The sequence below is a fragment of the Delphinus delphis genome, chromosome 2 (assembly GCF_949987515.2).
Source record: "Delphinus delphis chromosome 2, mDelDel1.2, whole genome shotgun sequence".
Taxonomy (NCBI): domain Eukaryota; kingdom Metazoa; phylum Chordata; class Mammalia; order Artiodactyla; family Delphinidae; genus Delphinus; species Delphinus delphis.
Genome location: NC_082684.1, coordinates 41,674,480 through 41,695,855, shown reverse-complemented (window position 1 = coordinate 41,695,855; position 21,376 = coordinate 41,674,480). Strand labels below are relative to the sequence as shown.

Here is a 21,376-nt window from a genome sequence, read left to right as displayed (position 1 = left end):
ACATATTGTTACTATGTGTTCATCACCCTGGCCTTGCCTTGTGAGTCAAAATACCCAATCTGTGACTGTTTATATAATGAAAGACCTGGGCTTCATAAATGGTGGAAATACACTATATAGTTTTTAAAAATCTAAATAAGATATCCACATAAGGTAAATTGAAAGGGCATAAGCTGTATGCCTGTCATTCACTCACCTGAACTATCAGAAAAGGAGAGTATCCAAGCAAAATGAATAGGAACAGATTTATTTTTCTCTGAAAATAGTTACACCATAGTCAGAATTGGCCAAGGAAAGACAAATATGTATGGCTATCTGCAACTTTCATAGATTATGGGCCTAATTTTTTATGGAAATAGTACTTCTGTCTTATCTTTTCCAATGAGAAATTTATTGTTAAAGTGTTTCTAATGCCTTGAGACAGCTAATCTACATTTAGAGATTGAACTATTACCCCTAAAATATTTTAAAGAGGTCTTGTGGGTTTTAATTTTTGTAAGTTGGGCTACATTGTACTGTAACTTACAAAAGATTTAAACTGAAGCACAAGGAATGTTAAAACACAAAACTCTGCTACAAAACTGAAAATATTATTCCTTGAATATTTATGGAGTGTATGGAGTCTGTTTTATATTCTGGGAATATAAAAAAGTGAAGATCGCACCCCTATTTTCAAGGAAAGAAGGCAGTTATCTTTATATGATGAATGATTCACAAATGCTAGTCTGCATGCAAGTGCCGGAATTTGGGACAAGTTTTTAACCACTTTTTGATGAAAAATAGGAGAAGATGGGCCATATAGTAAATTTTTATAAATCTAAATTAATTTAATTTAAAATACTGTTCTAAGATTATATCCTTAATACTTTTTTACTGCCAAATATCCTTTTGTTCAAGAAATTATAATCATAGTAAATTATAGGATTTATTTTTACTATGCTTACTTATGGAGATTAAAAAGTCAGTAACACTATTTGATTTCCAGAAATTTTTTAGATTTTAATGATCTGAACACTCAACTCTTGAAACCTGAGTCACTATAATAGACGCTATTCCAACAATATGAACTATGCGTTATATAAGCAGTGACTAATTCTATGGTGAATTCAAACAATTGTTTGTTTTAAACTGTAAAGAAATCAAGTTTATTTTTAATTTATAGTAATATTATTTTTATTTTAAAAAATATGTTGCAAAATATTTTCTTCAAGTACTCTTTATCTCTTTCTTGTTCTGGGTCTGAGTTCGTATATACTTTAAAAGAAAATTTTGTTTGCAACAAATAGAAGTAACAAATTAAAGTCTTAAAGACTTCTTACAAATATGTAAAATAAAGATCTGAATATATAAATGGCCAAAGATGAGAAACACAACAAACAAACAAACAAAATTTTTAAATGTCTAATATAAACACATGGAAAAGATGTGCAACTTCACTGATAATAATATAAATTAAAATAAGGCGGGTGGGTTGGTGGGTATTTAAGGAAACGAGCATTCTCAAATTCCATTGCTGGAAGAAAAAACTGGTACAAACTTCCTTAAAACTATTTGGCAACATTTATCAAGAGTCTTAACAATACAGAAATCCATAAAACCAGTAATCTTATTCCTAAAAACCTTTTCTGAAAGTATATTGGCGTCTCGGTTAAAGTATTATGACCACGGACATTTGTTGCAGTGTTGACAACAATTAGAAGCCACATAATTGTCCATAATGAAATGTTTAAAACAATACTAATAATTCACATATTAGAATACTATGCAATCATGAAAAATCATTTTTAAAAATAAATTTATTTATTTAGTTTTGGTGGCATTGGGCCTTGGTTGCTGTGCGCAGGCTTTCTCTAGTTGCGGCGAGCAGGGCCTACTCTTCATTGCAGTGCGTGGGCTTCTCACTGCAGTGGCCTCTCTTGTCATGGAGCATGGGCTCTAGGTGCATGGGCTTCTGTAGTTGTGGCATGTGGGCTCAGTAGTTGTGGCTCGTGGGCTCTAGACTGAAGCCTCAGTAGTTGTGACACATGGGCTTAGTTGCTCCACGGCATGTGGGATCTTCCCAGATCAGGGGTAGAACCCATGTCCCCCACATTGGCAGGCGGACTCTAAACCACTGTGTCACCAGGGAAGCCCCATGAAAAATCATTTTGAAGAATACTTAATGGTGTGTGAATATGTTAGAAGGGTACAAAATTCTATATAACAGAATAATATGTTTTATATAAGAAAAAATATAGGGCTTCCCTGGTGGCGCAGTGGTTGAGAGTCTGCCTGCCGATGCAGGGGACACGGGTTCATGCCCCGGTCCGGGAGGATCCCACATGCCGCGGAGTGGCTGGGCCCGTGAGCCATGGCCGCTGAGCCTGCACGTCTGGAGCCTGTGCTCCGCAATGGGAGAGGCCACAGCAGTGAGAGGCCGGCGTACCGCAAAAAAAAAAAAAAAAAAAAAATCATGTACTTCTAAAAAAGGAAATTATAGAATGGAATAGATTTAGTTTCTGCCTCTGAAGACGAAACTTTTTTAACCAGGCCATGAGTTCAATTGTATAAACTAGAAGCCTAGATATAAGAAATGTAATTCTTTGTTTGTTGGAGACAATTATCTTGCCAGTTTCTCTTTTCCTTCTCCTCCATGAAAACAAACATTGCCACTCTATGTTAAAAGGCTGAAGTGAGAATTAAGAGAAAATGACTAGGAAAATATGTACATTGATACCATTGCTGCAGTATAACTAGTGTTTGGGTTTTCTGTGAGGATTACCAAAAAAGCACGTAAAATACTTAGAGAATCAGAGAGAAAAGAACTGTGTAAATACAAACCGTGATCCTTCTAGCATCACTTCTATTTGTATGTGTTGCAGGATAACCTTGAATATTTGGATGCAAGTCATAACCATGTGATAACTCTTGAGGGATTTAGAGGTCTGATGAAACTTAAGCACTTAGACTTGAGCTGGAATCAACTGAAAAAATCTGGCGATGAAATAAATATGTTATGCAAACACACCACAAGCCTTCTCACTCTGGATATTCGACATAATCCATGGCAAAAGGTATGAAACAGAAATGTTTATAAAAAAGCAAACAATCATTTTTATTTCAAAGCTGTTTTCTCACTACTATTCAAGAATAGCCAGAAATAGGCAAACTATCTTTGTCTCGCTAGAATTCCCTTAAGTATTTCATAAGTTGAATTTAGTGTAGTGATCAAGTGAATAAAATGTTACTATAAGAAAAGTCTTTAATTTCACATCAGACTTTTTTTGCAACCTCTAATAGTTTAAGAGTATTGTGGTTTTAAAAGTGTTAGATGTCACTGCCATTTGCACACCTTCAGAGAATTTTCATAGTGCAGTATAGCTCAGCATGCTAGAACCCTACTGTAATGAGGCATAGGAACCAAGAATAATAGAATACAGTGAGAGAAACATACTATTAAAGGGGGAAAAATTAACAAAAGCACGTTTACTTTTAAATTAACAATAGTATGTTTCTCTCACTGTATTCTATTATTCTTGGTTCCTATGCTTCACATTCCCTGATGAACCTGAATTATAAAGTCTTATTTATGTTCTGTTATAAAAGGAAATTTGATTGAACGCTATTCTTTCTCATCACAAAAATATGTAGATTCATGCTAAGAAATTTCAATATTCAATGATTATACTGAAGAGTATCTCCAAGTATTTAAAATAAGCCCCAAGTTTATAATTTCAAGACTATTCCTTTCCTTGCTTTTCAAAAATGTATATAGACTGTGTTCAACATTTTTAAAAGGGACTAAAGCATGATTGGTTCTTTTAAACTGGCCGTATTACGATGTTTATACTATTGTATTTCTCCTTTTTAGCTCAGTAAAATTGAAGAATATTTATCTTTTGCCAAATCAGACTTCCTGAATGATCACAGTACAGCTGTAGCCCTGTTGCCAAATTAAATGTCAAGAGCTGAAGATCTGTATTGGATCACCCATGGAGCTGACTAGCTAAATGCTGATCTAGATAAGCAGGAGGCACTGCAGTTGTTCTGTGAACACTTTTCACCACAGTCACTTTTCAACAGCTTGTGGGATTTCCTCTCTCCACAAGAGTAGAACTATCCACCTTCAAACAAAAAAGATTAATTCTTAAATATAATTTAATTTCAACTATTGTTTAAAGAATTAAGCCTTTATTTTTAGACAAATATAATAAAGTAGGAGATGCATAATTTGAATTATGTGGGAAGGAACAAAGAACTCCTTTCCATGTCATAGCACATGTAATATTTTGTAAAAATTAACTTTTGGTATTTTTCCCAAGCCAGCCACATTAAGACTGAGTGTTATTGGCAGATTAAAGACTCTTACTCAGTTAGATGGAGTCCTTATTTCTGAAGAAGAAGCAACAGCAGCTAAGAAATTTATTTCTGGGACAAAGATTACTCAGGTTGGATTTTACTGTTTAATATTTCTTGTTCTATTTAGAATATACAAATAATATTTCCCATACTCTTATTTTGTTATTGAGATTTTATATTCTCTCTTAGCATGCTAATAAAAAGATCAGTCTATAACAATCATATCACTTGAATTTTTTTTCTGTTTAAATGTATTCCATTTAAATACCAACTGGTTGTATGGATTCTCATCCCTGCACACTACCCCCAAAATACCTCTAGGGTAACTGTTTCTTTCCTAGTCAACCTGAACTCACCAGAGTCCTTTAGAACCTACATGAAAATAAGCAACTTTCTGTGGATAAGGTAAGCTTCGAGGCCTTGAGAAAGCATTTAGTAAATTATTTACCTAGTATTGATATTATATGTGTCTGGCTGAAAGAAAACAAAACCTATTAACTTAGGGAAGGGGAAATACCTATATTATCCAGATTAAGAACGCTACTTTGGCCAAAGTAGCTTCAACATCCTAAATATCTCCACTCTAGTTATCTAGCTATTTACTTTTTGTGGAATATTTGAATATTAATTCCTTAATGTAATGTTTAATTTTGTATCTGTTCAAAGTGAAGGAAAGAAACTCTTTTGTTGATAAGAATATAATTAACTCCTGAAGAAGAGTTGGGGATTTATCCTACCAGAAATCAAAACTTACTAAAATCCTGTAAGACAATGTGGAATTGGAAGAGTTAGACAAATAGACCAATACAACAGAGTATAAAGACCCAGTGTAGACCCACACATACCTGGAAAATTGATAAATAACAGAGCTGCGTGTACAAATCAGGGAGCTAGTCAATAAAAGGCACTGGAACAAGTGCATTAAGGCTTTCACTACAAAAAGCAAAACCAAAAATGTTTTAGAAGAAAAGATCAGAGATTATCATTATAACCTTGAATGAGGGAAGAATTTATTATGCAAGAAACAAAGAGCATATACTATAAAAGGTTAGATTTGTCTATGTTAAAATTAATACATCTATTCCTCAAAGGGCAGAAAGTGAAAAGACAAGCTATATACTGGGAAAAGAAATTTGAAACACATCTGACAAAAAATATTCTTTATATATCCAAAATATATCAGGAAAAAGACAACCAATCAAACAGAAAACTGAGCAAAACATTTAAACAGACACTTCACTGGAGAGGAAATCAGAACAGCCAAACAACTTAGGAAAAGATGCTCTACCACATTAATACTCAAGAAAATAAACATTAAAACTTAAATGATCTACCAATTTATGGTCACTACTGGGGGGAAAAAAACCCTTGATAATATCAAGTTTTAGCAAAGGTTTGAAGTAAAGGTTACAATTGGTACAACCATCTTGGATAACAAATTGGCCCTATCTAGTAAAGCTAAATATATACATACCCTAAACCTAGCAAGTTATATACTCTAAAGAAACTCTTGCATATATATACCAAGAGTCATGCACAAGAATATTTATGACAGCAATGCTTATAATAGCAAAAAACTGAAATCAGCTCAATGTTCATTGATGGGAGAATTGATAAGGAAATATTATATAGCAATGACATATGAATGAACTACATCTACAGGAAGAAGCATAGAAGAATCTCATGGATATAATACTGAGCAAAAAAGCAAGTCATAGAAGAATATAAACATTCAATTTACATAAAATTTGAATATGTATAAGACTAATATTTTATTTATGGATATAAACATAAGTCTATAAAGAAAGAAAGTATGATAGATACAAAATTTGAGATCAATTGAATGCTTCTTAGGGAATTGATTCACTTGAGATGAGTGATGGCTTCCAAGGAGAAGGAGAGAAAAAAAGATTAGGATGGGGCACCCAGGGAGCTTCTAGGGTAGTAGGAATATTCTGGCTCTTAAACTGGTTTCATGATGGATTATATGGTGTTTGTTTTATAATAATCCTTTCACAGTTTTATAAATATTATTTTGTGGTTAAATGTCTGCTAAAACAAAAAAATGAGTGAGATATATAAAGTATATCCAGATACTGAAAACATTTTAAGGTAAAGAAAATGTCATATTTTAAAAGTATTCATTGGGCCGCTCATCTAGGAAACAATTCTTTTAACTATATATATATGGACCTCTCTGTGCTATTTCCCTTATGTGTTTTTCGTTTTATTAGTTATCTCTCTTACGGCATTCTAGTACTAAAGAGGAGAGATCACGGATTCTTAGTATATGGCCTTCTGCCAAAATTCTGACACAGATTTCAAAATTAGGACCACATTCACATCTGAGTGGAAACTGGTACTTGAAGGTAAAGACAATTTATTAAACCTAATATAAAAATTTAATTGTTTTTTTAGTCAGCTTTGGCCTTTGTATCATAACGAGGGCATAGATAGGTAATGGGCAGAAAACTGGAAGAGCTAAATTAAAAGTAAAAGAGAAGTCAAGTCATGAGTAGTTATGTCACAGGGGCTAGAACTCAGCAGTGGTCACTACAGAACAGGAAATTTAGGATAAAGGTACACTGCAAAACCAAAGGGTAGATTCTGAGAATATATCAAAATAAACAAGAAAACTTTAAAGCTCAGAGCCAGAGACCAAGCCAAAAATTTGGATGGCAAGGTAAAAGGGATCAAGAATCCTGGCAAGAGAATGGAGGAACTGGTCAGAATTCAGCCAAGGCTAAGGGAAAAGTTATGGAGCACTAGCAGCTTCTTGCTCAAGAAGCACCCTTTTACCTCTTGCCAAAGATAGAAACTGGGCTAAGAGAATCTGACCCTTGAAAATGGAAGATATTAGTGGCATTCTTTTTATTACAGAATATACATAGATATTTAGTTGTGATGCCGGCTCTGTGATAGTCTTAGCTGACTCCACAGGGAGTTGTGAAATTAGAATGGCCCTTTAAATCTGTCCCAAGTTGGGCTGAGATGGCCAGGCCTTTCTTTCCTTTCATCATTGGATGTGGGCCAACCTGGGAAGGAGCATGACCTTGGACAAGGCAGCTCTCTGCTGCTGATGCTGTCCCTGAAGGGACTGACAGTTGAAGGCTTTCTGCCAACAGCACTTGCAGCAACTGGGACAAGTCCTTCACTGCTGGGAATCTGACTGGCACAGCTCAGTGTCTGTAATACCATATAAGTCCCTCTGAGTTATAATCTTGTCAAATTTTACTTTTCTGTAAACTAAGAGCTTTGCAATATCTTTAGTTCCTAGAGGACTTTTTATGTTACTTACCACATTTGAATTATTTCATTAGCCTTTTTATCTTATAACATTGAAGTTATTGATGTCATCCAGAAGCAACATATAATGTGAATTATTCTACAGATAACTGCCTTAAATTTAGATGGGCAACATCTTTTTGAAATCACAAATTTAGAAAAATTGGAAAATTTGAAGTGGGCATCATTCAGCAACAATAATCTCACTAAAATGGAAGGCTTAGAATCTTGTGTTAACCTGGAAGAGCTCACATTAGATGGAAACTGCATCTCAAAGATAGAAGGTAAGGTATTAGAGAATTCTAAAGTCTTAAAATATGAATGTCTAATTAACAAGAGCAAAAAGTGAATAACACTGAGGATAGAATTTCTGAAGAGGAAGGTCTTCAGAGAATTTCCAAGAAGGTTTGGAGTAGAGTATTCTAAACACCTCTTTAGTGGGATCTGTGACTGACTGCTATATATAATGAGCCCAACTAGCTGCCTTCCCTCCCCTCTCTTAACCAGTGTTTACCATCTATTACCAAACTTAGCACATTACAAACTAGTCAGTGTTCAAAATCTGTACCATTGAGTAAATAAATGAAAGAATGAGGTGTGCTTTTGAAAAAGATAAAGCAGCTCAGTTCATTTTTCAAAATATGGAATTAAGGTTACATTTGGAAATTTGAAGACTTTCAACAAAATGAACATTTTATTCACTGGAGGTTGAAAATCAGATGTACTATATAAACTTTTACTGGGATCCACATACAAGTACAAATTAAGCAGCTTTATTAATGCCTGCATAAGTGTACACACACACACATCATGCATACTTATCTAGGTATAATACATTTCTGGATGTGCATTTTGGTAACAAGGCTGTCCTTGTCAAGGAGAGAAGGTAGGAATTGAAAATCATGCCTGAGAAAGAGACTTAATTTACACTTTATTAGCTTTTGAATTGTTTTTAGCATGTGTGTACTACCTTTTTCATAAAATAGAAAATTTTACTTTAAAAAATTACATATGCAAAAGCAAGTATTAAAAACAGCATGTATAACATTTGTTATACTTCATTTTAATGGCTGTTAACAATAGTTTCTAAAAATTGCTTGATCATAAGAATCACTTAGGATACTTATTGAGTATATAGATCCACAGGCCTCTCCTCTGTAGATTTTAGCTAAGTAAACAGTGCGGGGGGTTGGGGGTGGGGGGGCGGAGGTGTAGGTCAGGCATCTGTGTTTACAACTATCACTAGTCTCCATTCCCATACAATAGGGTGTTAATTTTGCTATGTATGTAACAATTGAGAACCCTATTTCCTTTTTATTCCCCTCCATAAGCCTACTGAAGGGAAGACTCCTTCAACCTGTATTTTCCCTATACCCACTTTTCAAACATAGCTACCCCACTAAACTTTAACAGATATTTATCTTCTTTTTTCCAAACATAGATAGGCTTAATATGCATTTAAGGATTTTTGCTTTGATACTACATCCTAACTTGCCCTAGATTGATTTGCTTTCAGCATTTCATAGTCCCATGATAAAGGCTGGTGTGAAAGGGGTGCATGAATAAAATTTATTGAGGACTGATTATTTATTTGCCAAAAGCTATAACTGATACTTTTCAAATGCCATTCCGTTTAATTCCATAACCGTTAGAAGTAGATTTCAGTATATCCATTTCATGGATGAAGAAAATTTGTCTCAGAGGTTACATAATTTTACATAATTTACCTATGGTCCCAAATCTAGTGTGAAACCAACATTTAAAACCAGTTCTAACTCCAGAGTTCTTATCTGTCAACTGCACCATCCTACCTACAGTTATAAAGTGTCTACAGCACATAATGTACATAGGGGGTTAGATTGTGGTGAGAGGAAGCATTTTCTAAAGTTCTGTCTTAGACTGCTTTCAAGCATACAAAGGTAGAATTAGGTTCTTTTTAATACAAATGATCGCACAGTAAGGAATACTTTCCAGAGTGTTGTATTCTAGTTCCTTACCCTTAATGTTTTACAATGGGGGTTGGTGATTATTTTGAGCTTTGTAAAGTAGAGCTTTATATTATTGTGATGGTGAAAACCTTAATTAATTACATAATTTAAAGGTTATTTGAAAGCTTAATTCAGTATTTCCTATACAATACCTTCCCTTAACACCTAAAAAAAATGTGTCTACTTGGAAATCCAAAATTGGAATTTAATATATTATCTAGTACACATTTTATTCTTCTTTAACAAAAGGAAAAACAATGATGGTTAATACTATAAAATCTGTAAAGCCATTTGAACTTAGAAAAAGATAAACAGTAAAACAACCAGCCAGGTATTTTTTAAATTAACTTTTCAGTGCTGTCTGAATCTTTTCTTGAATTTGCTTATTTTTCTAGGCATTTCCAAGCTGACTAAATTAACCCGCCTCAGCATAAATAATAATCTCCTCACTGGTTTGGAAAAGCATACTTTTGATAACATGCTTCATCTTCATTCCCTTTCTCTTGAGAACAACAAAATCACTTCATTGAGTGGTTTACAAAAAGCTTTTACACTAATTGAATTATACATAGGCAATAACTATATTGCTCTCAATCAGGAGATCTACAATTTAAAGGTGACTATCTGGAGTACTAATGTTTTTGGTTTTCTAAATATTTTCTTATTTCTTTATACTATGAAAGTAATGCATGTTCACTGTACAGAATTTGGAAAATATAGAAAAATGTAAGGAAGAAAATAAAAATCAAGAAAAATGTATTTGATGTCCATTTCCTACCATTGGGACTTGCAGTGGCCTCTTTCCTTTTGCTGATACCATATTGCTAGGGCTTTATCTCCTACCAAAAACTTATGTCCATTTCCCATCTTTCCTTACTTGCAGCCTTATCCTCATTGTATTCCCCCAATACAACTACTTCTAGAGCTGCAGAGTCAACCTAATCAACAACAGCAACAAAACAAACCATTTTACATTATAGATGAGGATTAGTTTTACTCCCTCTTGTCTTAACCTCTCCCATCCATATCTACTCAGGGCCCTTCCTTCACAACAAACGTCTTATCTAATAAGGAAGCACATTTTCCCTTAAGATGAATTCTGCTACTCTCTTACAAGGCAGAAGCACTTCAGTTTTATCCCTCATCAGAAGACTGTTTTTCATTGTTTCATTTCACTGTTGTATCTGTATACACACATACTATTTAACAGATCATTATTCCATAAACAAAGTATATGTTTTAAACTTTGCTAAGTTTCTTTGCAAATCTTTATCATGGGTAATACATTTAGCACCAGCATCCAAAAAGGGATTCTGATCATATAATATAGACCACTGAAATACCGCACAAAATTAGACCTTAACAGTATGAAAGTATAATGCTTGCACTAAACAGCAGCATACTTAAAAGCACTCAAATCACTATGAAATGATAGAGTAATTTAATATTAAAATTCAAGGATGATTAAACTCTTAAGGGGAAAAAAACTTGTTAGAGTGAGATATATATGTATATCACTTTAAATGTATGTATTTTTATTACCAGGGTTTATGCAACCTGGTCATTCTAGACATGTATGGAAACATTATTGTATGGAATCAAGAAAACTACCGGTTGTTTGTAATATTTCATCTTCCAGAACTGAAAGGTCTGGATGGAATCTCAATTGTAAGTTGTTTTATTGACTCATAGCATTTGGTCCAGGCTTCATATTAATATATCCATAGGCCATAATCATTTTGAATGTTGCTTTATCACTAGTATGTTACCCAAACTTATTATGCTTATTAAAATCTAGGTCTCCAAAGCACATTTTAGATCTGGGTTTTAATTGTTTAAATTGAGGTAGTCTGGGAGGGAAGATGCTGCGTACATTTGCACCCACTGAATTCAGTGCCTAACAAATTTATGAGACAGGATAGGAGAAACTGCCCTGGACCCCTACCGTCCTCTTGGGCCTAAAAACAGCTTCCTGTTACCTGGAAAAATACAGTTGTTAAGGTTTAAGAAAAACATATTTGAACCAAAAAATGGTATGTCAACATTACTAGTAAACTATACTAGTAAAAAATAACTTTTTATACTGTGTAAAAAATAACACAGAACATAGGACTGAATATGAAAGCAATATTTGGAAACTTGGATTCTATAACTAGTAAGTTCATACAGGGCTCCTGATTTCCATGTAACAGGATAAGTGCAAAACAAATGGGTGAAGAATAAAAAGGTTCCCTGTGTAACATTGCCTAGCCCCTGTCAGACAATAAAACTCATCAAATTTCTAGGAAACTGAGAGATAGTTCATGATTATTTGGGACTTTGAGGTGCTCTGAGAAAATTACTAATTCTAACCCTGATTTTTTTCAGGGCCCTTCTCAGAATGAAGAATCAAAAATATTCTCCCCCAAACACAAACAATTCTCTAGAATCTTGTATACTGGGTTTTATTTAGGTGTTGGCTTTCATTGAGGGACGTTTTAAAAACAGTCTCATGAAACTAGTACTGTATGTGCTCCAATGGTGGTGTTGAGTATCTTATCCTTCCTATCTCTCTGTGCCCTCATTTGAAGGGCCACCTGAGAAAGTGCTTTTAGAAGTCAGTGTAGGAAAACCTTTCCCCCCTGAGGAAAAGTTATGCTGTCCTCACTGACAATGAGTATTTTTAAACTATTTTCCTTTTCACTTTGACTACCTAAAAGCTCAGGGCCACATTTATGGTTCAATGACAGAAACCCTGTAGGACTTATGGTCTATCTGTCCCTATCCCCAGTTTTGATCTATTTAACTTACATCATCCTCAGTCTTGATCTTCACTATTTATTATTTGCATTTTACTATTTGAGTATATGTTCCTCCTGTAAGCTGCCATAAATTCTTTGTGGAATGAGGTAGAATATAAATATATGAATTAATAATGGACATGAAGACTAGATTGAATAATTTAGACTTTAATTGAGAGGTAATGGGAAGGCATTGAAGATTTTTGAATTGGGGAATAACATTTTGAAAACCATATATTAGGAAATTTAACAGCAGTGTTTAAAGTGATTGATGAAAAACCAATAGGAGGCTATTAGCGTGGTCTACATGTGAGGTAATGAGAAACTGAAATAAACCAAGGGGAAGTGGTTTTAAAAATGGAGAGCTGAAAGGTAGCAGAAATACTGGGAAGAATTGACAGAACTTGGCAACCAATGAAATTTGAAGGACGAGGAAATGGAAGAATAAAAGATGTCTACAAGACTTGAGTCTATTCCACTAAGAGATATCATAACAGAAATATGATTACAGGAAGAAAAGCATTTTCAGGAATAAGATGATTAGTGTTAGACACACGAAGAAAGCTGATAATTAAAACCAAAAGGATATAACATTGACTAAGGAAAGAGAGTAAAGAAAGTAAAGAAATCCAAGTGAGCCTTTAATACTTCCATTTAGGAAATGTAAAGAGGAAAAGAAGCCACCAAAAGTAGACACAGAGGGAAGTAGAAGAGCAATATAATCCTAGAGTGTTTGAGAGGTAAATGGACCTGGACTTTAGAAATGACATAGTCTAAATCCTTTATTTTATCAATGAGCGCAAAGAACTCCAGAGAATTTAAATGACATTCCAAGTGACATGACTTTTTAATGGTAAAGTATGGACAGCTGAGCCTCACTCTGTGCCCAAGGCTCCATGGATATATAATCATACCAGGAAGTAAGGGAGTGGTACTGGAAGTTCCAACCCTCTAATCATGGTTGCTGCCCCTGGCAACCAGCCCCCATTCTTAAGGACTTTCCAAAAGTCATCTTGTTAAGATACTCAGACTGGTTGAAAGGAGCTTGTCATAAATAGCAACACAGTCCTTTCACCTTTATGGCTCTGGACCTATTTCAGAAACTGAAAACAAAAAACCAAATATTATAATAAAAGATGCCCCTATGGCTCTTATATAGGAAATTATGAGGGTTTGAGGAGCTATGTGCCAGGAACAGTAGACAAAGACCAAATATAGGTTTCTTATTATAAATCACAATATCACAGCTTATGCTCTGGCCTTTGAACACAGATCCTTTACAGCAAAATGATCAGAAAATTCAAAATATATTGGAATATTACTGTAATCCCATTCAGTAATTATCCAGTCCATAATCATATAGAAATGTCTCTCCCAGTGAGGCCACTCAGATTTGCAGGTTTCCATTGGAGACTTTGTCAGGTTCCAAAAGCAGGAGTGGTCTCAAAACACATAGCTTAATCCTTTCTTCAGGCATCTGATATAATTGAACTGAGACAATATCATCTCTTGCTCTGAACCCCTTTTGAGGTAATATAATATTGGATTTCCTCATTACATAATCTATTTATTAATTCCTTTACCCGTAAGTGCCCTTCCCTGTTCTCTCCATTTATACCCATACTTTTCCACCTTTGGAAGGGATATTAGATTCAGCCACTGTGCTGGTCTAGTCTAGCATATACCTCCCCTCAGTCCACCCCACTTCAGATAGGACAAGGTTATATAGGTGCAAAACTAGTGGGCTATTTTTGCCACCAGGAAATACAGATGCATTCACTGTTAACCCCAGTTTTGCCAGATGGGGTGAAGGTAAAACCTACCCCCATCAGGCCTTTAGGAATCCTGACAAAAGGCTTAAAAACATAGTTTCTCGCTTAGGAATTATCCCTGTTTCCAGTATTTGTAGTTGTAGCTGTGGTCCTGTGGCCACTGCATCAGGTAGAAAAAAAATTTGAGGTGATGTGAGGAAGAATGAAAGAAAAAATATAATGGTTATACCAGCATCATCCTTCTTTCGCAAGAATTGCATGGTCATATCAGCATCCTTGCCCCATCCCCCAGATGCACCAGAAAAACAGAAGTCTATCCAGTGGGGACCCTCCTTTAGCCCCATTCATGTTCACACTGAGTATGAGCACTCTTAGGAAGCTATTTAAGCCAGCCCATCATGCTTTTATCTCCCCCCGCATTTTAGACAACCAATGTTTTAATTGCCCATTCTAGTTCTCTATTGAACTACTACTCTGAGGGGGATATCTTTCTGCCCACTGTTAGACATTATGGGCTGTTCAGTGTGTTCCTTGGTCTGAAGAAATAAGTCAACTGTCCAGATTGGTGCAATATCTTCTGTTCCAGTTCTTTTATAGCATTATGTGCATTTGCATTTACACTGGGTAAGCAAATCCCAGTCCAGAGTCAGTATATATTCCTGTCAAGACCCATTTGTAGTCCCCCAGGGCTACCAGCCTCAGTCTGACTTGCCAGCTATATTCAGGGCTTTACCACAGGGAAATCTGCCACATAGCCATCTGCAGTCTCTGTCTCTTTTGCTGGCAGACAGAACAGTTCTTATTGGCATTTAGTGCCTCAGAGGGTGCAAGAGGAATATGTCTAGATTCAGCCCATCTCCGCACTGCTGTAGACCCCCAATGTCCACCTATTTTATAGACCCAGGTGGCCACCTTAAGTGAGCATATGGGCATATCTGCTTGTCAATTCCAATCACCTTCCAAAATGGGAAGAGAGTTCAGATGGGCATCAATGTGTCCTACTTTAATGTACACCTCAAATTTCCATAAGGCTGTGCCCCATATGGGCATCTTTTTAATAGGTCAGTTTTCCATTGCCCTCCTGCCTGACCATATGGCCAGGCCAGGAACAGTAGATGAAGGTTTCTTATTATTATCTCAGTAACACACCAGAGGACTCACCACAGTGTCATTCCTCAGGTCCCAAGGTCCCTAGGTGGTCTGCCTTCTTCTCTGCACCTTTCAGTCTCCTATATTTATTTTATATATAATATCCAAGGGTTTAGCTGTACTTAGTAGGAAATAGGGAGAAATGAGGCTATTCCATTTTGACCTGGAACCAAAGAATTAATGTCATTTAGTCATTTGTAAGAGAGAACCTCACTTTCTAAATATCCTCATATACAGGAACCACCAGAGATTGAGTGTGCAAAAGATTTGTTTGGTGGCAGACTTACTTCTGACATGATTGCTGAACGACAAGGACATTCAAACTTCACCCAAATGCAAGAACTAAATTGGACTTCATCATCCATCAGGTACAATCATTTTATTCTATGCTATTTGATATTATAATATATAGTTATTATTATTTTTCTAAGGTTTATAATTTATACATCTTATCCAAATATAACCAGTAATTCAGAAAATCATCTACACTACTTCACAATCTCATACTAACTTTACCATCTTTGAATTGCATTAATAACTTTTATTATCACACACTATGATTAAAAATGTCATCAAGCTCTTTCTAAGACCTTATATTTCCCTTTTCTTTTACAATCAAGCTTTTAAAATTAGAACATACTAGGTTTGCTCCTCACATTGTACCACTCTAATCCAATGCTCTCTGGCTACCACTGCCACCATTCCTCTGATGCTGTTCTCATGAATGTTATCATTGTCCTCCTGTTTAATAAATCCGTTTCTCTTCTTTTTCTATTCTGCACTCTTCACAGGCAGACATCTTTAGCCATAGTTTTAATTTATGACGATGACCCCCTAATTTACCCCAAATCTAGCCTCCTAATTTGAATATTCGATTGCTCTCTAGATAGCATCTAGGAAACAACATTCACCTGTTGTCGCCCAAGCCAAAAATCTAGAGTCCACTCTCTCTCCTTTGTCCTCCATTTTTTTGTTTGTTTGTTTGTTTGTTTTTTTGCGGTACGCGGGCCTCTCACCGCTGCGGCCTCTCCCATTGCGGAGCACAGACTCCGGACCCGTAGGTTCAGCGGCCACGGCTCACGGGCCCAGCCACTCCGTGGCACGTGGGATCCTCCCGGACCGGGGCACGAACCCGCGTCCCCTGCATCGGCAGGCAGACCCCCAACCACTGTGCCACCAGGGAAGCCCTTGTCCTCCGTTTTTAATTAATCACTACATTCTATAGAGTCTGTGTCTTAAGTATGTGTCATAGTTCCCCCCTTCTTTCCATAGTCATTGCCCTTGTCCTAGGTTGGGGAATTAACTAATTTAGAAACTGTTTTTTTTTTTGTCTTATACAACCTTACCTGCAAATTCATCTATTATCCATACCGCCTTCTAAGATGCAAGTTTTATCAGATCACTTCCCTTCTCAACATTGTTCAGTGTCTTTCCACTGTCTACAGAATAAAATTTTAAATCTCTTTGTACAACATAGAAGGCCCTTCCTTTTTTATTATAGTTTTTCTGAATCCCATTTCTTGAGGACACAGACAGTGACTTTCATATTTGTTGTAGCCTTTCCAAACATATTGTCTGCACTTAGGAAACAAACTAATGAAAACATGTCAAAAGAATAAATGACTTTTAATGTATAAAGTGTATCGTAATTATAACTTTAGGGGTGAGCATTTCTTTAAAGGTGTGGTAGGCTTTTGCACAGCCAAGGAAACCATCAACAAAATGAAAGGACAACCTACTGAATGTGAAAAAGTATTTGCAAATTAAATATATGACCAACAAGAAGTTAATATCCAAAATATATAAACAGACGATACAATTCAACATCAAAAAAAAAAAAACAACCAACCTGATTAAAAATGGGCAGAAGAGATCTGAACTGACATTTCCCAAAGAAGACATACAGATAGCCAATGGGCACATGAAAAGATGCTCAACATCGTTTATCATCAGAGAAATGCAAATGAAAACCACAATGAGGGCTTCCCTGGTGGCGCAGTGGTTGAGAGTCCGCCTGCCGATGTAGGGGACACGGGTTCGTGCCCTGGTCCGGGAGCATCCCACATGCCGTGGAGCGGCTGGGCCTGTGAGCCATGGCCATTGAGCCTGCGCATCTGGAGCCTGTGCTCCACAACGGGAGAGGCCACAACAGTGAGAGGCCCGCTTACCGCAAAAAACAAACAAACAAACAAACAAAAAACACAATGAGATATCATCTCACACTTGTCAGAATGGCTATCATCAAAAAGACCACAAACAACAAATGTTGACGAGGATGTGGAGAAAAAGGAACTCTCATATACTGTTGGTAGGAATGTAAATTGGTACAGCCACTATGAAAAACAGTATGGTTTCTCAAAAAAACTAAAAATAGAACTATCATGTGACCCAGCAATTCCACTCCTGGGAAAAAATGAAAACACTAATTCAAAAAAGATACATGCACCCCAATGTTCATAGCAACATTATTTACAATTGCCAAGATATGGAAGAAACCTAAGTGACCATAAACAGATGAATAAAGAAGATGTGGTATATACATATAAAATGGAATAGTACTCAGCCACAAAAAAGCAGGAAATTTTGTTTTTGCTATTTGCAACAACATGGATGGACATGGAGGGTATCATGCTAAGTGAAATATGTCAGACAGAGATAGACAAATACTGTATGATATTACTTATATGTAAAAAATAAACTGAATATAACAAAAAAGACTCAGATATAGAGAACAAACTAGTGGTTACTAGTGGGGAGAAGGAAGGGGGTGAGACAAGATAAGGGTAGGAGATTAAGAGGTACAAACTACTATGTATAAAATAAATAAGCCACAAGGATATACTGTACAACACAGGGAATATAGCCAGTATTTTATAACAAATATAAATGGAATATAATCTTTAAAAATTGTGAATCAGTATGTTGTACACCTGAAACTTACATAATATTGTATATCAATTATACCTCAATTAAAAGAATATATAAATGAAACAAATTGGGATATATGAAAAAAAGAAGTGTTTAGAACAAGGTGATTAAGCTTTATGCTCTTCTCCCTCATAGCTCAAAGGAAGGTAAAACACTTTTAAAGCTGTGGACTAGGAATCAAGCATTCTGACCAATTACCAAAACATCCTTACTAGGTGGAATGCCATAAAAGTTTTCAGGAGATTCCACAGAAAACTCTGTTTTCAAAGAAATTACCTACTTTCTCCTTTTCTTTCCTATCCCAAACCCCTTCCTGGCATTTCAGAAATAACCTATTTCATATATATCCTCTGCAGTTTACAACCTGAAAATCTTATGGTTTACCATATCAACTTCACTATGACTTCATGAACATGTATGGAATTATAAAGAAATTGGAAATGTTTATTTTTAACGTTTCTTTTATGATAGTTCTATATTTATGTGATAATAGACATGTTTTTTTAAGTCAATGAAATTGTATGTCATTTTCTTACACATGTACCCAACAAAAATGTGTATTTATCTGATCATTTGGCCCATATATTTTATTTTTTTAAACTAACTTTACTTTTTATTTATTTTTAAAAATAAATAAATAAATTTATTTATTTATTTTTAAAAATAAATAAATAAATAATTTATTTATTTTTGGCTGCTTTGGTTCTTCGTTGCTGTGCGTGGCTTTCTCTGTTTGCAGCGAGCAGGAGCTACTCTTTGTTGCAGTGCGCGGGCTTCTCATTGTGGTGGCTTCTCTTGTTGCAGGGCAAGGGCTTTAGGTGCGTGGGCTTCAGTAGTTGTGGCACGTGGGCTCAGTAGTTGTGGCTCGTGGGCTCTGGGCGCAGGCTCAGTAGTTGTGGTGTACAGGCTTAGTTGCTCCGTAGCATGTGGGATCTTCCTGGACCAGGGCTCGAACCTGTGTCCCCAGTATTGGCAGGTGGATTCTCAACCACTGCGCCACCAGGGAAGCCCTGACGCATATATTTTATATTAAGGCAATTCTTTTCCATAGAATTTGTCAGATCAGATCTTTTAAAAACGCCTTTGGGGTTACACATGAGAGATTCACCAATATAATTTGCCTGTTAAAATTATAACTGTATTTACTCTGTCTAAATTCAGAACTGTGGATTTGATTCCAGTTGACCAATTTAGAAATGTGTGTAATGTGAATCTACAGAACAATAATCTTACCTCATTCAGTGGATTAATCTATCTGCCTAACGTGAAGGTGAGTCACTCACAAATTTTCTTTTTTTCTTTCAAGGTTTTCAGTGCAAGTTGTAATCTTCTTTACTTTGGGCTAAAATGTATATTCATGTCATTAAAGAAGAGAAATTAATTTTCTGAAAGTATTTTTTCACCAAGAAAAAAAGCATTACTTCCCAAAGTTATTTCAGTTGATCTCAATTTTATGCGATTGTCTTATAAGCAGTGAGTCTTCCTGTCTAATAGGAGATGGGATGGAAGGCTGCCTCTGTAGTGAGTGAAGTTGGAGGATACTGTGGTTCTCAAAGCAGCCTCATCGCCTCCTGTCCTACAGCTTTGAGCCATCTACTAATGCCTTTTAAACTTAGGGAAATAACGATCTCTCCAACTAGAGTTATTTCATCTAAATAAGGCTTGGAGAAGTCAGGAGTACAGATTGAGAAAGTTGAGCAACTTTCGAGGTCTCCATTATTTTGTTTGAAATGGTGTATTTTTCAGCATGTGAGATGATAAAAAACACATTCAAAGCCAAATCCAGACAATTTAGGACATAAAAATTTGTCATTTTTAACACTAATATATTAAATTATGTTGTATAGCCAAAGATATATTTACAGCATCATTCCTATGTTAATATCTGATTAATAATGGATTCCTTCTGTAGGTCTTATGCCTCAACTATAATCATATTGAATCAATCATGCCCCGACTAAAGCCTCAGACTCACTTGACCAATAGACAACTACTCTACCAGAAAGTGCCTTCAAGTGGCTATGGGCAGCAAGGAACTTCAAAAATAAACAGGTATTATTCTTTTTTTTTACAACTATAAATAATTTTGGTTGGGAATTTAAAAAGCAGTTAGTCACATTAATGACAGCAGTACGTACATTTAGCTTATTTTAATACTTAATTTAATAGCTACGTGCCAAAAATAAACTTCACAAATAAAAAGATACCAAAATACTTCTTTGTTATTGTTTTTTCCCAGCCTTCTCCATTTCATACTTATATTGTATGATAAATAAATTTCATTTTATTGCTAAGTAGTATTCCATTATATGACAAGTTGTTTATCTTTTATCATTGATGAACATTTGGGTTGTTTCCAGTTTGAAGCTATTTTGATTAAAGTTGCTATGAAAATTTATACCCCTCCTTTATATTGGAGACTACTCAGATTTGTTTTTTAACAGCTTTACTGAAGTACAATTTACTTACCATATTCACTCATTTTAAGTGTATAATTTTTACTAAATTTATAGAATTGTGCAATTACTACCTACTGCAGTACAGTTTTAGAACATTTCCATCACACAACAGAGAGATGCCTTGTGTCTATTTGGAGTCAATTCCCTTTTGCACCTCTAGGTCCAAGATACCACTAATCTACTTTCTAGAGAGTTATGTTTTCCAGACATTTTATATAAATGGAATAATATAATATGTGGTCTTTTGCATTTGACTTCTTACACTTAGCATAATGTTTTTGAGATTCATCCATGTTATAGCATCTATTAGTTCATTCTTTTTTTATTGCTGAATATGTTGGGCATTCCATTGTCTGGATATATTCCACATCATGTTTATCTATTCACCAGTTGATAGACATTTGGACTGGTCCCACTTTGGGGTTGGTATGAATAATGATGCTATAAAGATTTGTGTAGAAGTATTTGTATGTGCTCATGTTCACATTTCTCTTGAGTAGACACCTAAGAGTGAAATTCCTGAGTCGTATGGTAATTTAATGTTTAACTTTTTAAGAAACTGCCACACTGTTTTCCAAAGTGGTTGCACCACTTTACATTACCAAAAATTTTTGAAGGTTCTAATTTCCCCACATCCACACCAACACTTGTTGTCTGTGTTTTTGATTACAGCCATT

The 21,376-nt window shown here is 35.4% G+C and overlaps 1 protein-coding gene and 1 long non-coding RNA gene across 2 annotated transcripts in view; one reads left to right on the top strand and one right to left on the bottom strand.

Moving 5' to 3' along the window:
* LOC132420231 (uncharacterized) overlaps window positions 1-21,376 on the bottom strand; it is an 89,754-nt gene that overhangs the window by 11,425 nt on the left and 56,953 nt on the right. The window lies entirely within an intron of this gene.
* LRRC9 (leucine rich repeat containing 9) overlaps window positions 1-21,376 on the top strand; it is a 106,633-nt gene that overhangs the window by 59,251 nt on the left and 26,006 nt on the right. Inside the window, exons 17-25 of the mRNA XM_060004461.1 lie at window positions 2,862-3,053; window positions 4,302-4,427; window positions 6,573-6,707; window positions 7,730-7,907; window positions 10,007-10,227; window positions 11,157-11,279; window positions 15,550-15,680; window positions 19,402-19,510; window positions 20,153-20,292. Of these exons, the coding sequence (XP_059860444.1) occupies window positions 2,862-3,053; window positions 4,302-4,427; window positions 6,573-6,707; window positions 7,730-7,907; window positions 10,007-10,227; window positions 11,157-11,279; window positions 15,550-15,680; window positions 19,402-19,510; window positions 20,153-20,292 (1,355 nt within the window). The remainder of the gene's footprint in view (window positions 1-2,861; window positions 3,054-4,301; window positions 4,428-6,572; window positions 6,708-7,729; window positions 7,908-10,006; window positions 10,228-11,156; window positions 11,280-15,549; window positions 15,681-19,401; window positions 19,511-20,152; window positions 20,293-21,376) is intronic.